The 17236-nt window shown below is 44.0% G+C and overlaps 1 protein-coding gene across 2 annotated transcripts in view; it reads left to right on the top strand.

Moving 5' to 3' along the window:
• The window catches only part of STXBP1 (syntaxin binding protein 1), a 73821-nt gene that overhangs the window by 24308 nt on the left and 32277 nt on the right, over positions 1–17236 (top strand). For both annotated transcript variants that reach the window (XM_046022765.1, XM_046022766.1), the window contains exons 2-3: positions 12629–12678; positions 14985–15066. In XM_046022765.1, coding sequence (XP_045878721.1) covers positions 12629–12678; positions 14985–15066 — 132 coding nt within the window. The remainder of the gene's footprint in view (positions 1–12628; positions 12679–14984; positions 15067–17236) is intronic.

Genomic DNA, 17236 nt, shown 5'->3' with positions numbered 1-17236 from the left:
AGAAGCAGACTTCTTGCCAAACAGGGAGCCCAATGCAGGGCTTGATCCCAGGAAACTGAAGGCAAAGGCAGCCACTTAGCTAACGGAGCCAACCAGGGGCCCTTGATGACTTTTTAAAAACAGCCTTCTTGAGATATTATTCACACACCGTACCATTTGTCTATTTACAGTGTGCATTTCAGTGGCTTTTAGTATATTCACAGAATTGTGCATCCGCTGTCATAGTCACGTTTAGGACATGACATTTTCATTACCCCCCAAAGGAGCTTCATACTCTCTTTACATCACTCCCAACTCTTCCATTCCCCTGCCCAAGGAAACTACTGACCAGTCTACTTTCTATATCTATGGATTTGCCAATTACGGGCATTTCGTATGAATGGAATTCACTGGGTTTATGGTCCATTGTGATTGGCTTCTTTGACTTAGCATGTTTTAAAGATTCATCCGTGTTGTAGCAATTATCAGTACTTCAGTCCTTTTTATAGCTGAATAGTCCATTGTCTGGATAAGCCACATTTATCTATCTGTTCATTGGGTGATGGACATTTGGGCTGTTTCCACTTTTTAAAAAATTTTTTTAGTTTTTAATTTTTAATTTTTAGAAAAATCTAATAAAAGAGAAATGCTAATCTTTATAAGACATATATTCTCCATAGGCTTCCTATGCTTCTGTGCATTTCATAGTGCGGGTGCTAGACACTTCTCTTGGCCTCAGTTTCCTTCTTCATTTTTTTTTTAAGATTTTATTTAATTTATTTGGCAGAGAGAGACAGCAAGAAAGGGGACACAAGCAGGGGGAGTGGGAGAGAGAGGAAGAAGCAGACTTCCCACAGAGCAGGGAGCCCAAGGTGGGGCTCGATCTCAGGACCCTGGGATCACAACCTGAGCTGAAGGCAGACGCTTAATGACTAAGCCACCCAGGTGCCTCCTCAGTTTCTTTCTTCGTAAAATGACAATGGTTAGGGGCGCCTAGGGTAGCTCAGTCAGTGAAGCATCTGCCTTTGGCTCAAGTCATAATCCTGGGGTCCTGGGATCAAGCCCCAGATTAGGATCCCCGCTCAGCGAGAGCCTGCTTCTCCCTCTCCTCCCTACTCGTGCTCTGTCTCACTATCTCTGTCTCTCTCTCAAATAAATAAATAACATATATTTTAAAAATAGAATAAAATGGGAATGATGATAATACTTAGTCTGGGAGGGTCACAGTGAGCTTTAAATGAGGTGATTCACGTAAAATGTATAGTAACTTCAGTAAATGTTAGATGCTACTACTATTGTGGGCACTTTTTAAAAATTAAGACTGCATTATTGATTGAGGTTTTGCTTAGAAGGCTTTATTTTTACTTATTTGACAGAGAGAGAGAGAGCACAAGCCCGAGCAGGGGGAGGGGTAGAGGGAAAGGGGGAAGCAGGCTCCCCACTGAGCAAGGAGCTTGAGCCAGTGCTTGATCCCTGGACCCTGGGATCATGACCCAAGCCAAAGGTAGACACTTAACCGACTGAGCCACCCAGGTGCCCCTGATGGAGCTTTTTCTTGAATATGAGCTTTTGAAAGTATTTTGGCTAGGTTGTGATATCCCAGACACTGGTTAAAAATTAATTAATAGTTGGGGTGCCTGAGTGGCTCGGACGTTGGGCATCTGCGTTCAGCTCAGGTTGTGATCCCAGGGACCAAGCCGCACATCAGGCTCACTGCTCAGCGGGAAGCCTGCTTCTTCCTTTCCCACTCCCCCTGCTTGTGTTCCTGCTCTCACTATCTCTCTCTGTCAAATAAAATGAATCTTAATGGACCCCTGGGTCAGTTAGTATTAGTCCCTCAAGTGGTTATACTATATGCCAAAGTCAAGACCTCTATTCGAGGGGAATGCTCCTCAATCCTGGCTGTACATTAGAATCTCTGGGGAGCTTTTACAAAAGAACAACATCTAGGCCTAATCCTCCAACAATCAGAATGGGAATTTCTGGAGATGGGGTTTGGGGCACCAGCTCTTCAGTGTATCCCAGATAACCCTAATGAGCAGCCCGACTAGGAACCGCTGGTCTAGGTGATGTCTATAATGCTGTCTAGGGGCGCCCAGGTGGCTCAGTCAGTAAAATGTCTGCCTTCGGCTCAGGTCATGATCCCAGGGTCCTGGGATTGGAGCCCCACGTCGGGCTTCCTGCTTGGCAGGGGAGGCTGCTTCTCCCTCTCCTGCCCCTGCTCATGTGCTCTCTCTCTCTCAAATAAAATCTTTAAAATAACTAAAAAAAAAAAAAATTAATCTTAAAAAAAAAAAAAGACCATCATTAGCTCTTTTTTTTTTTTCCCCCTAAGATTTTATTTTATTTATTTGACAGTGAGAGAGAGAGATCACAAGTAGGCAGAGAGGCAGGCAGAGAGAGAGGAGGAAGCAGGCTCCCTGCCCGATGCGGGGCTCGATCCCAGGACCCTGAGATCATGACCTGAGCCGAAGGCAGTGGCTTAATCCACTGAGCCACCCAGGCGCCCCGACCATCATTAGCTCTTAATGCTATCTCACTGGCCTAACTCAAAAGTTGGGGAAAGTGTGAAAATTCAAATAAATTATAAAAAATTTTTAAAATTTAATAGAGAAATGCTAAGATGGCAGAGACTTTGAATTTGAGCATTTGTATCTGTACATTCACATAATACCCACACTCCTCACTTCATTTGAGTGAGGAGAGTTACAGGAAGACCATTTCTAGATCTTTCTGGCTTACAAGCTTGGAGCTAGTCAGAATAGCCATAGTTTACTTGTCATGTTCCTCAAGAATAAAGAGTTCTCTCTCCCTAGCAGTCACTGTGAAAATGTCCCTGAGATTTTTTTTTTTTTTCCCGGCATCATCTTTGAACTGGGAGTTCTGAATCTTAGGGGGTGTCAGGAGAGTGGTGGCCCTGGGAGGGGATGTGTAGGTGGTTGCAGCGAACTACTGGGTAGAGTCACCTTACTCAGTCATGAGATACACTATGAACAGAACTGCTCATTTCACTCCCAGCAAGCCCTGCTCAGTAATGTCACTCAGGGATTCATTCATTCTATAGACATTTGTTAGATCATTATCTAATGCCAGATGCCAGAGACAGGGTGACAGTTGAGGGTGCAGGGATGGGAGGGAGTTGTCATCTTTGAAGGTGAATGAATGAGGCTTAGTGTTCCAGGAGCAGAATACTATGTATGACTTGTGGAGTCCTCAGTAAGGAGTCACTGCTTTACTGAGCAGGTGAGACTCTGGGGCGACCTCTCAGAGTGCATCCTCAACCATTCTTTCCCTCACTGAACTTGCTGGGTCTCCCCTCATTGCTTTCTCTTTATTCCTGGCCTGTACCCTCTGGATCCCGCCCCTGCTCTTCCTAGGCCTGGAAAACCCTTCCCTTCAGAACGACACAGTGTTGGTCCTCCTTGTTACCTCCTCAGAGGACCTTCTCCCAAACCCCCATCACATTCTTTTTTTTTTTTTTTTTTTTTAAATTTTTTTTAAATTTTTAATTTATTTTTTTATAAACATATAATGTATTTTTATCCCCAGGGGTACAGGTCTGTGAATTGCCAGGTTTACACACTTCACAGCACTCACCATAGCACATACCCTCCCCAATGTCCATAACCCCACCCCCTGCTCCCGACCCCCCTCCCCCTATCACATTCTTACTGATTAACCTTTTTTTTTTTTTTTTCTGATTAACCTTTTTAATTTCCTTTGAGCACATATCACTCTCTCTAGAGCAACCTTGTGTACTTCCTGGTGTTTATTGGCTGTCTCTGCCCTCCGAGCAGGTGTAAGCAACCTAAGAGCAGGAATCTTGTTTAGCTTGTTCCCTGTGGTCTTTGCAGTGTGGGAAAGGTCCACCATAGAGCAGGTGTTCCACAAGTCTTCACTGTTGAGTGGATGAAAGAATTTGTATGCAGAGAAACAAACTGGAAAACAGGAGATGTCACAAACTCCATGGAGAGCAATAAGAAGCCGATTGGAAATCATTGGCTTCTTCCATCCTAGAGGTCAGATACCATTTGAAATAGAGGATGATGGTGATAAGTACTGAACTAAGCGCTTTACACACATGAACTCATGTAATCCCCTCAATAACTCTATGGAGCATGTGTGGTCATTCCCATTTCACAGGTGGGAAAACTGACGCAGAGATGAATGACTTGCCCAAGGTCACGGCTGGTAAGTGGAGGATCTGACTCCAAAACCCACCTGAATCATTTAGGTGATCATTGAAATGAAACAGAAAAGCACACCTTGCTTCAATTTCAGAGCCCAGTCCATGCCAGAGCCCAAGAGATAGTACGTGTAACGGGAAGAATATGTGTATGGGGGCGCCTGGGTGGCTCAGTGGTTTAGGCCGCTGCCTTCGGCTCGGGTCATGATCTCAGGGTCCTGGGATCGAGTCCCGCATCGGGCTCTCTGCTCGGCAGGGAGCCTGCTTCCCTCTCACTCTCTCTGCCTGCCTCTCTGCCTACTTGTATCTCTCTCTGTCAAATAAATAAAAATAAAATCTTTAAAAAAAAAAAAAAAAGAATATGTGTATGGGGATCCAGAGACCCATTTCTGCTCACTGTGGAGTGACCATGTAGTGGCCTTGCCCACTCCAGATGGCTCTGTTTTGCAAGGAGTATCTCAGTCCCAAAATGAGGGACCTAGACTCTGGTCTTAAGTGATCTCTAAGGTTCTTTCCAACATAAGGATTCTTTTTTTTTTTTTTTTAATTTTTTTTTTTTTAAAGATTTTTTATTTACTTATTTGACAGAGAGAGATCACAAGTAGGCAGAGAGGCAGGCAGAGAGACAGAGGGAAGCAGGCTTGCTGCTGAGCAGAGAGCCCGATGCGGGACTCGATCCCAGGACCCTGAGATCATGACCTGAGCCGAAGGCAGCGGCTTTAACCACTGAGCCACCCAGGCGCCCCCCAACATAAGGATTCTTAAGCACTAAAGGAGGAGAATCATGGAAAGTTACTTCACCTCCCCAGGCCTCAACCAGGGAGCCGCGAGTGTATGTGCATACATTCCTATATAGACTTGTATATGCATAGAAAAGGATCTGTAAGTGTGCCCACTAGACTTATTCGTGGTTGTTTCCCCTCAAGAGTGGGAATAAGGAGGAAAATTTCATTTTGTATTTATACTTCTATTTGAATTTTTTCAACAAAAATGTGCTACTTCTGTATTACGAAGAACTATGTAAAGACAAAGTGGTAAGTGGTTTGTAGCTAGGTTACCAATAGTCTATGTATAAATAGGTATTTCTAAGGGAGGATCTTTTTTTTTTTTTAACTTTGTGTTTATTTGAGAGAGAGAGAGAGTGCGCGCATGCGAGCACAAGCAGGGGGAAAGGCAGAAGGAGAGAGAAAGGGAGAAGCAGGCCCTCCACTGAGCAGAGACCTAGATGCGGGGGGCTCGAGCCCAGGCTCCGAGGATCATGACCTGAGCTGAAGGCAGCTGCTTAACCGACTGAGCCACCCAGTCGCCCCTCTGGGGAAGATCTTGACAGGACTTAGAAGTCTTGTTTTCAAGTATGTGGACTATTTTCTCATGTGTTGTTTAGCTCTAAACTCATTCCAACTGGGAGGTGTTATTATTTAACAAGGAGACTCTCCAGTCCAGAGCAAGACAACGAGAGACATGTGGTTGCGGTCTTCAGGTATTTGAAGTGCTGCCAGGCAAAGAGGAATAGACTTCTTGTTGCCTCAGAGCAGAATCTCCAGCCGCGGGTAGAGTCGAGAGGGGTGCGGTCCCAGCCTGGTATGCAGTGGTAAGCAGCAGAGCTGTCTTCCTGGAGTCCGGTTCTAGTCACCCCATAAAAGTCCTGCTGGTTCTTTCATAAGGGTCTTAGTAGGGTCCCCATGACTGCTGCAGGCAGGTACTCTCCATCCTGCTTACCGATTTTACACATCATCTTGTGTTCTCGTCTAAGCGAATTTGCAGAACGTTAAGTCATAGCAATTTAAAAATACAGTCCTGTGTGTCTGTGGTGGGCGCCCGTTTGTGCTTTGGTTTTAATGCATCTCTTCCTAGACAAACAAAGGTCTCCTCAGACGAGATAGAAGGAATCTTCTGTTCACTTTTATATCATTTAAGATTTATATTGTATATGTTCACACATTCGTGCCATTACTCCAAAACGTATATGTATGTGTTGGGGGTCAGAGAAGCTTTGAAGTTTTGGGTGTAATACTACTGTAGAGATTGCTACCTGATGTTTTTGTGATTATTTAAAAACTGTGGTTTGAATATGTATTTATTTTTTTTAAGGATTGTTTATTTATTTATTTGACAGAGAGTGAGAGAGCGATCGCAGGTAGGCAGAGAGGAAGGCAGGGTGGGGGGAAGCAGGCTCCCCACTGAACAGAGAGCCCAATGCGGGGCTGGAACCCGGGACCCTGAGATCATGACCCAAGCTGAAGGCAGAGGCTTTAACCCACTGAGCCACCCAGGTGTCCTGTATTTCTTCTTAATAGGTTTTCACGTTCTATTAAAAAATCTTGATTGGTGGGGCGCCTGGGTGGCTCAGTGGGTTAAAGCCTCTGCCTTCGGCTCAGGTCATGATCCCAGGGTCCTGGGATCGAGCCCCACGTCGGGCTCTCTGTTCCGCAGGGAGCCTGCTTCCTTCTCTCTCTCTGCCTACTTGTGATCTCTCTCTGTCAAATAAATAAATAAAATCTTAAAAAAAAAATACTTGATTGGTGGAAGTGATGTGTCTTAATTTTCATAAGGAAGTAATTCCTTGTCTTCATGAAAAACATATTTTCCAGTGACATTACAATAGGTTCCTCTGGTGGAATGCCAGGCACTAAGCATTGTATCTCATTAATCTTTATAACAGGTCATAGGGGTATTATAATTTTAATTTTGCAAATGAGAAAACTAAAGCTTAAACCATTTTTTAAAAGATTTTATTTATTTAAAAAAGAGCAGAAGCAGAGGCAGAGGGAGAAGCAGACTCCCCACTGAGCGGGGAACCCAATGCGGGGCTCGATCCCAGGACCCCAGGGATCATGACCTGAGCCGAAGGCAGATGCTTACCTGACTGAGTCACACAGGTGCTCCAAGCTTGAAACATTTTAAACTTGCCCAAGTTCACAGTCAGCAAATGCCTGAACATGGATTTTCCCTGCTGTCTAACTTTAGTGCTTCCTGTGACACTTTTTTTTTTTTTTAGATCATGAGGGGTGGGGGTGACATTTCCTGAGTAACTACCTTGTATTCAAGAGGGTGTCTTTTAGAAGAACTCCCCACTATTAAGCCAGAACGAATATGGAAGTTCCCTGTACTTTGGATTGGTAAAGAGGAGGGCATTTGTGGCCCGTGTTTGGACCCCCTTAGACCTCTTTGTAGAATGGAGACACCTGCTCCCATGTGACGGCATGGGACTCCGGTGCACCTGGTCAGGGCAGAGCCCTAGTGTATTTGAATCCCCCCTTAAGGAGGGATTTTAAAGACTTTGGTGATGCTCACATTTCCCGCAAGCTTCTAGCCCATCTAATATTAGTCACGCTATTTCAGATGTCTCGGTGTGCCAGGGGCTTAGGTGTCCTGACATACACGTCACCGCATAAAGGCAGTCCTGGGTACCGAGGCCGTCAGGACAGCGCATCGCAAGGGGGATGAGTTTGCACCTATCCCTAGAGCCTGTCCTTTAGGACTCGACTTGGTATAGTGGGTGCATGTGAAGATGTTCCGGATAATCTTAGCTACCTGCTATTTTTCTCAGGGCGTGGGAGGGATTTGTTGAGTTTGGGAGTCACCCAGGACCTAGAGAATGTGGCTGAGAAGGAACCTTCTTGTTTACCCCCTTCTCACGAGGGAATCCACCAGGGCTGTGGTCCTCACGATTATGGAGAACTTGAAGCTGCCCTCGAGTCTTCTGTTCCATCTGTATAGAATAGCCGGGCGTTAGAGTGGACGTTATGGCTGTTTATACACAGTTTGCTGTGCAGAATAGGACTGCTGGTTGGACCAGCCTCAGAAGACTTTGTTTCTTTCCTCACAAAGAGGACTTCCAAGAGAGATGAAATGTGATTGCCAGGGATTATTTGTGGGGAAGTAGCCCAAGCTACTTGATTCTTAATGCTAAAAAGGGCTCTAATCCTTGTTTCCTTTTCGGTATTGGATTAGAAAAATGTAGGGCAGCATTAGAATTGGCTGTTAACAATACGCACGACAAATATAACTCCCATGAATTTTGGAATGGGCGTACCTAGACAGGAAGGATTGGAGTCCAAATTTTTACCTCTAGCTGAGGTCACTCTTCCAAGCTCCAGCTACGTGCTCTCCATCCCCCCTCAGATGTCTCTCAGCCATCTCAATCTTTAATTAAAAACACACAATGGGGCTCCTGGGTGGCTCAGTCGTTCAGTGGCTGCCTTTGGCTCAGGTCATGATCCCAGGGTCCTGGGATCGAGTGGAGCCTCGCATCAGGCTCCCTGCTCAGCAGGAAGCCTGCTTCTCCCTCTCCCACTTCCCCTGCTTATGTTCCCTCTCTCACTGTGTTTCTCTCTATCAAATAAATAAATAAAATCTAAAAAAAAAAAAAGCCAAACAGACAAAAACTTCTTGGTGTTTTCTTACAAATCAGTTCTTCCTCTAAATCTGTTCTCTGTGTATCTCCAAATGTCTTTCCATCAATTTCTTTGCTTGAGCCAAAAACCCAGGAGTTATCTATGCCTCTTCCCCACCCCCAGGGCCCCACCTCCAATTTAGTAGCTAGCCTTGTTGGTTTTACTTCCAAAATGTGTATCAAATCAATCCACTTCTCACCATGATCCCTATCACCAATTGTGCTGATTTTTTTTTTCCTCATTGCAGGGGCCTCCTCGCTGTACGCCCTGCTTCTGTTCTCATCCCCTCCAACCTCCCCTCAGATCATGTCCCTGCCTTCAGTGGCGTTCCAGTGCCCTTTAGATAAAATCGAACTCCCTATCAAGGCCCTAAATGACCTGGCCTCTAACCTCAGCTTATAATGATCTCCAGTTCCAAGACGACGCCCCACTATTTTTCCAGCCCAAACCTTTGTGCCTCTCTCCTTCTCCTTTCCAGCCTTTGCATGGCTGGCATCTTCCTTATGACGTTCACTTCCTCAGAGAAGCCTTAGCTGGTCCTCCCACGAAGGGAGCTGTCCACACCGTTTTTATTTTTCTGTCATAGCCTTTGTTTATTCACCTTGGAGAGCACTTATGAGAAGCTGAGACTGCCCTTGATTCAAGGTCTGGTCCACCAGGCTGTAGGCTCTGTGGGAGCTGCACCATGTCTTCTGTGTTTCATTCCTGGTGCCTGGTCCACTGACTGATAAACCGTGGTTACTCAGCAAATGTTATGGAATGAGCAAGTGAATGAATGAATAGATTATGTAACCATATCATTATTTCTAATGAGTATGTGGTATCCATTCCATTAACATAACCTAATTGACTTAAGTACTATGCTATCGTTGGATGTATGTGTTCCTGATTTTTCACCACACTGAAATCTGGGAAATAATCTGAACGGCTGTTGGGGAAGTTGTTGACTAAACTAGGGTCTGGTATGTGGGCATTTAATATCTGGAAGCATTTTTATTCACATGGGGATAATGAGCTTATTCGTGAAAAAAAGCATCATTCAAAATTATATATATAGCATGGCCTTACCTACGTAGAGCTGCATGGAAAAAGCTAGCAGGAAATAAACTAAAATGTTAATTATGTTCTTCAAGTTGGCAGGATTACAGGTGATCTTTCTTCTTGATTTTTTTTTTTAAGATTTTATTTATTTATTTGACAGAGAGAGAGGTCACAAGTAGGCAGAGAGGCAGGCAGAGAGAGAGGAGGAAGCAGGCTCCCTGCAGAGCAGAGAGCCCGATGCGGGGCTCGATCCCAGGACCCTGAGATCATGACCCGAGCCGAAGGCAGAGGCTTAATCCACTGAGCCACCCAGGCGCCCCTTTTCTTGATTTTGTTTTTTAATATACACAAGTAGTACGTGGTATTTTCTTGTTTATACTTCTTTCTATTTTCCATACTTACTGCAGTGTGTGGCTTTTTAATAATCAAGTAAAATGTTCTTAAAGATTTTTTTTTTAAGATTTTATTTATTTATTTGACAGAGAGTACCCAAGCAGATGGTGGCAGGGAGTGTGGGCAGAGGGAGAGGGAGAACCAGGCTCAGCAAGGAGCCTGACACAGAACTCTGAGGACCCCGGGATCCTGACCTGAGCTGAAGGCAGACGCTTAACCTACTGAGCCACCCAGGCACCCCGAGTTCTTGAAGATTTTAAGAAACTTTCATGACATGATCAAAAGCAGAATTCAGAAACATGCTCTAGAGAATGACCTAAATGCTTGAAACACCCTTGGTGATGGCGTCTGCTTACCTTTGAGTCGTGAAAGTTTTATTTCCTGTGAAGACTTCATAGCTGGGTAGACCTGTGTGTGGTATGGAATTTCTAGGAACTGTGGCTTAACAAAATGGCGATTTTGGTTGCGCTCAGGGTTAGAAAGACATCACAACTGCCCTTCACATCTGTTTTTGGAGCTTGAGGGGGTTCATGTGGCCTGAGGTATTGTCATAGCGTCTTAGCCATTTAACTTAAGACAGTGGTTCTCAAAAATCCGAGATCCCATGGGGAGTCCATAAGCAAAACTGTCTTTATAATAGGACTAACATGTTAGTTGCCTTCTTCACTCTTATTCTCTCACAAGTGCACAGTAGCGTTTTCTAGATGCTCTATGATTCGTAACAGATTGCAGGAGCAGACAGGAGAACCCAGCTGTCTTTTATGAAGCCAAAGAGAGTTGCAGAAATGTTTTTTTTTTTTAAAGCCAGTACTCTCAACTAAAAACTGTTTTATTGTAGAAAATATAATTACATTTAATTAAAATGTTATTTATGTTAACATATCATGGGGTATTTATTTATTCATTCATTTATTTAGTTCTGTGGCCAATGTAAGGCTTGACTCATGACCCAGAGATCAGGAGTCAGCATGTTCTACCAACTAAGCTAACTAGGTGCTCCTCTTGTCCCCCCCCCTTTTTTTTTTAAAAAGGCTCAAGGCTTAAGATCTGAGCTGAGATCAAAAGTCAGATGCTTAACCAACTGAACCATCCAGAAACCATTCTTCTTGTTATTTTAAATGAATTAATGATTACTTTAAAAATTTCTCAGTTTAATTTTTTAAAGTTTTTTTTTTTTTAAAGATTTACTTATTTTAGAGAGAGACAGAGAGAGCATGAGCAGGGAGAGGGGTAGAGGGAGAGAGAGAGAAGCAAACGCCCCACTGAGTGGAGAGGCTGACATGGGGCTTGATCCCAGGACCCTAAGATCTTGACCTGAACTGAAATCATGAGTCAGATACTTAACCAACTGAGCCACCCAGGTGCCCTTAAGATTTTATTTTTAAGTAAACTCTATACCCAACGTGGGGCTTGAACTCCCAACCCTAAGATCAAGAGTTACATACTCCACTGACTGAGCCAGCCAGGAGCCCCTCTCAGTTTAATTTCTTTCTTTCTTTATTTTTTTTTAAAGAAATATCCTGCAATTTCTTTTTTTTTTTTTAAGATTTTATTTATTTAAAGATTTTATTTATTTATTTGACAGAGATCACAAGTAGGCAGAGAGGCAGGCAGAGAGAGAGGAGGAAGCAGACTCCCCAGCGAGCAGAGAGCTGGATGCGGGGCTCGATCCCAAGACTCTGGGATCATGACCCGAGCCGGAGGCAGAGGCTTTAACCCACTGAGCCACCCAGGCGCCCCTCAGTTTAATTTCTAATATGGTAAATATCAATAGATATTTACCCACTTAACAAACATTCTTTGGAATGTTCAATTTTTTTTTTAAAAGATTTTATTTATTTATTTGACAGAGAGATCACAAGTAGGCAGAGGGGCAGGCAGAGATTGGGGGGAAGCAGGCTCCCTGCTGAGCAGAGAGCCCGATATGGGGGCTCGATCCTGAGATCAGGACCTGAGCCAAAGGCAGAGGCTTAACCCACTGGACCACCCAGGCGCCCCTGGAGTCTTCAATTTTTAAATGTGTAGGGGCACCTGGGTGGCTCAGTCATTACGCATCTGCCTTCCACGCAGGTCATGATCCCAGGGTCCTGGGTTCAAGCCCCGCATCAGGCTCCCTCCTGGGTGGGAAGCCTGCTTCTCCTTCTCCCGTTCCCTCTGCTTGTGTTCCCTCTGTGTTTCTCTCTGTCAAATAAATAAAATCTTAAAAAAGAAAAAAAGTTTAAAGTCCTGAGACCAGAAAGATTAAAAATCACAAAATTAAAGAACAGGAAGAGGGACACCTGGCTAGCTCAGTCAGTAGAGCATGTGATTCTTTATCTTAGGGTCACAAGTTCAAGCCCCACGTTGGACCTTGAGCTTACTTTAAAAAAAAAAAAAATAAATAAAATTTTTTTTTAAAAGAAGAAGAAAAGTTTGTGGTAATTTGATTATGGCTCAGTAAGCAGATTGGTTGAATTGCGTGAGAGAAAACAAAGCCTGTGGGGGTAAATGACCTAGTCTAACATAATAAGCAGGTGTTGAAAGTCATTAACATTGCATTAAATTTTCCTCCCTCCCTCCCTCTTTTCCTCCCTCCTTTTCTCCTTCTTTCCTTCCCTCCTCCCTTCCTTTCTTTTTTTCTCTCCTTTTTTAGAGATCATGCATGATGTGATAAAGAAGGTAAAGAAGAAGGGGGAGTGGAAGGTAAGCAGAAGAGCTCAATTAATGGTCTTAACAGGGTGAGTTCCTATGGAAAACGTAACAATGGTGAAAATATAAGAAAATAGAGGAAAGGTATATAATAGGAAATCAAGACTTTTGCTGTATCCAGAGAGTACAAAAAAAGTAAATCCATTCTGCCTTATTTTAGGCAGTCTTGGTGAAGAAATCTCTTGGTCATAAAACTTCTCTTAAAGATCACCTGGTGGGACGCTTTAGCAGTGGAACTCTTTTATTCCAACAAATATTGCCCGGAACCTCTTCTATGAAGCAGAAGGTGAAATCATTCTGCTTGCTACGAGAGAGTAGGAAGTCCCTCTGGTGCCCCAAAAGCATCTCCAGGCAGCCCATGCAACAGTACGGAAAGCCCTCATCGTGTCCAGCCCCATTTATCTGTGACTATATATGACAAAGGAAGGAAGCTTGTTTATTCATAGAACATTGGGAGCAATGCTGGAAGCAAGTCCTCAAGCCAATCAGAATGATTCCATCCTCATTCATCAGAATGGGTGCTTCAAGTGGGAAAGCGTGCTGTCTTCCATTCAAGAAAGTCACTTGGTTGTCTGGGGCTGGCATTATACCAGCTGGGAGAACATGCTGTTTTTTTGTGTTTTTTTTTTTTTTTTAAAGATTTTATTTATTTATTTGACACAGAGAGAGATCACAAGTAGGCAGAGAGGCAGGCAGAGAGAGAGGAGGAAGCAGGCTCCCCGCGGAGCAGAGAGCCCGATGCGGGACTCGATCCCAGGACCCTGAGATCATGACCTGAGCCGAAGGCAGCGGCTTAATCCACTGAGCCACCCAGGCGCCCCAGAACATGCTGTTTTACTTGAACTTTCCCATGTGTCACTGGAGGGTTTATACCAATCATTCTTGCCCCTAAGTTGTCCCACAGTCAAGAACCTACATATTTTCAAGTTCACTTGGTCCAGGAACAGCAGAGCTGTGTGGTACAGAAGGATTTTGGTCTCTGCCTCAGCCTTTGAGCTGTTTGAGCCAGCAAGTCCATATCCTTGTCTTTATCCGTGTCGTCCTCTTTCTCTTCCCATGAGTAATGGACTTAGGGATTTGTGAATTTTATTTTTTAGCAGAGACTTTTTTTTTTAAAGATTTTATTTCTTTATTTGATAGAGAGAAAGAGAGAACACAAGCCAGGGTGGGAGGGGGCAGGGCGGGCAGGCAGAGGGAGAGGGAGAAGCAGGCTCCCCGAGGGGCAGGGAGCCTGTTGTGGGGCTCGATCTCAGGACCCTGGGATCATGACCTAACCAAAGGCAGTTGCTTAACCAACTGAGCCACCCAGGCGCCCTGGGATGTGAGGAAATTGCCTCTTAACATGAGAACCAATTGGCTCTTAGAGCTTTCTGGTCACCATTGTGTGTAGCTCCTGTTACCTCGGTTTATGTCATTAAAGAGGAGGAGAAGGGGCACCTGGGTGGCTCAGTGGGTTAAGCCTCTGCCTTCAGCTCGGGTCATGGGTCATGATCCAGGGTCCTGGGATAGAGCTCCGCATCGGGCTCTCTGCTTGCCAGGGAGCTGCTTCCTCCTCTCTCTCTGCCTGCCTCTCTGCCTACTTGTGATCTCTGTCTGTCAAATAAATAAATAAAATCTTTAAAAATAAAAAAATAAAGAGGAGGAGAAGTAGCTTTGTTTTAGCTAATGGCTTCTTCTCTACACTGTGGGCTGAAGGGAGATAGGAGTGGTTAGCTGGAGAATTGCAGGTCTGAAGCTTTCAGACCAGGACTGGTGTGTTCTTGTTCTTCCCGTCTGGACTGAAGCAGCGTATGCTCCCGGACAGCGCGAGTGCTGGTCCGTCCTCATGGTGTTGGCAGCAAAGTCCTCATCTTGCATGTATGTGTGGCACGAGCATTCATTCTCCTTGATTTAAAAAAAAAAAAAAAAAAAAAAGCTGATGCTCTGAAAATATCATCTCCAGTATGGTTTTCTCTGAGTGTGGGCGCTGTAGATGACTTTTTCCTTTTTCTATTTTCTTTCTTTTTTTTTTTTTAATTTTTTTTGAGGAGTCATTTTCTTCATCATGGGAAAACTTTAATTTTTTTAAGCATATACAATTAAGTCAGCGCGAACAAACTCCTAGTCCTAGAAGGTGAGGTTTGTGTGTGGCATGGGAGAGGAAAGCTAGCACGTATGTTAGCAAACTTCTGGCCCATAGGAAATATTTGTAACTTAATATTCTATTTTTCCGGGGCACTTTTTGAAGTCTGACATAGTAGGCTGATGAGAGAATCACAGCCGGTCCCACGCAGGCCGTAAGCTGTTCTTTTTGCTTCCAGGTGCTGGTGGTCGATCAGCTGAGCATGAGGATGCTGTCCTCCTGCTGTAAGATGACGGACATCATGACCGAGGGGATAACAAGTGAGCGCAGATCTCTCGCTGCCTTTGAGTGAAACCCAGGCCTCCTCTTTGGCCACCGTTCCCCCTCCCTATTTGTTATGTCACTTGACTTCACATCCTTACAACAACCCGGGTGGTAAGGCTGTTAAGTCCTTGAGAGGCCTCCTTGTTTATCACTAAATCTGTAGCACCCAGTGCAGTACTAGACGATCCTTAAATATCCGGTAATATTAATATTTATTACATTTTCTATTACATTAAATATCTAGTAATAAAGGTGCCAAAAGGGAGGTTAAATCAAGGGGAAGAAGGCAGGCCACCAACAGAAACAGTGCACAAAAGACCTGAATGCCCACTTCACAAAGAAGAGATCCAAATAGCCAAGAAATGCATCGAACATTGGCCACCTCCATTAGTTGGTAAAAACCAGAATGAGATCTTGCTATACACTCATCAGACTGGAGTATTTAGGTTCTGTTAATGCCAGGTGACAGATAGGAGGTAGAAAAATGGGAACTCCTTTATGACAGAGTGGCCATTCGTATAGGTACGTTGAGAAACACAGGCAGTGTCTGGTAGAGTTGAAGGTGTGTGTGTCCTGCAAGCCAGACGTTTTGACGCGTGTCCTAGACAGCCTCCGGCATGCGTGCGGGGCTGTTCACACAGGATTGTACATAGTAGCCTCAAGTCGGAACCAACCACGACATCCATCAGGAGTACAGAGGCTAAGTACATCATGGTACAGTCACATAGCAGAAAACTACGGACGAGGAAAATGAAAGAACTCTGGCTGTTCGCAAGCACATGGCTAGACCTGATGCACGTGATGCTGAGCCAAAGAAACAAGACACGAAGGATACTTACAGGGTGCTTTCATTGATATGAAGTTCCAAACTAGGCAGAACTAAGCTGTGCTGTTGTGAAATGCAGGTGTACATGGTAAGACCACGAAGAGCAGTGATCCCATTCCAGTCGGGCCGGAGGTTCTCTCTGGAGGGCGGGGGGAGGGTATGGCAAGTGACTTGTACCATTTCCTGACTGGAGAAGCACTTATGCAGGTGTTTACTTTGTAATTATGTGTATATTTATGTGCTCTTCACTCTTTAGACTGCCTGTTATAATTTCACAGTCATAGGCTTTTTAAAAAAGTTAAGTCGCCTGCTCAAGGTCACTGGGCAGTAGCTCACACCTGAGACTAGGACTCAGCCCTCTGGCTCCTGTCCTTGAGCTCTACTCGCATTTGTGTGTAGCTCTCGTGTTACTCAGGGTCTCCTTTCAAGAAGGGTCCTGTATTTTCATCTTTGAAATAGCATTCTCTTCTGAGCTATCTCAGAGGACTGAAAAACAATACTTTCGAGCTATTGTTTCAAACAAGGAAGTTAACCTTTGTTGTTCCTCTGAGGAAAATATTCTGTAGCAATTTACTTCCTAATTTTTTTTCCCCCTGGAGACTTCTTATGCTGTGGGACTTGCAGACGCTTGCTGATCTTTGTCAAAATGACAACAACCCGTGGTTATAGGGGAAGAGCTAGGAGGGCTGAGATTTCATTAATTTAAGTGAATTTTATTCTGAGGTTCGTCCTTTATTCTAAGCTTATGTCTTTCCTATTATTTGGTGTTAAAATGTTTTGAAATTGTGAAATTACGGTGATAATATATTGTGGATTTTCTTATTGATCAAGTTCTAAGTGAAATATATGTGTATGAATATATATATATATATATATATATAAAATTTTGGGGGGTATAATCACACCTTGGATGTGAGTCCTTCGTGTTTATTTATTTATTTTTAAAGATTTTATTTACTTGACAGAGAGCGAGACAGAGAGAGCAAGCACAAATGGAGAGAGTGGGAGAGGGAGAAGCAGGCTCCCCACTCAGCAGGGAGCCCGATGTGGGGCTTGATCCCAGGACCTTGGGACCATGACCTGAACCAAAGGCAGATGCACAACCAACTAAGCTACCTAGATGCCCTAAGTCCTTCATTTTTAAAAACACTTTTCCAAATCCAGTGTATCTGTCACCAGAAACCTAGTCCTATAAATGAGAGTACGTAGTTTTTACTGTGACTTCTTGTCATTCAGTGATCGAAAACTGGGCTTGCCCTTATTTTGAGCTTACAAAGTTATTTTCTTCATTGTATTTTTTTTTAAAAGATTTTATTTATTTATTTATTTATTTATTTATT

This window comes from Meles meles, chromosome 11, assembly GCF_922984935.1.
Source record: "Meles meles chromosome 11, mMelMel3.1 paternal haplotype, whole genome shotgun sequence".
Classification (NCBI taxonomy): domain Eukaryota; kingdom Metazoa; phylum Chordata; class Mammalia; order Carnivora; family Mustelidae; genus Meles; species Meles meles.
The sequence above is the reverse complement of the archived record's forward strand: the minus strand, read 5'-3'. Positions and strand labels throughout refer to the sequence as shown.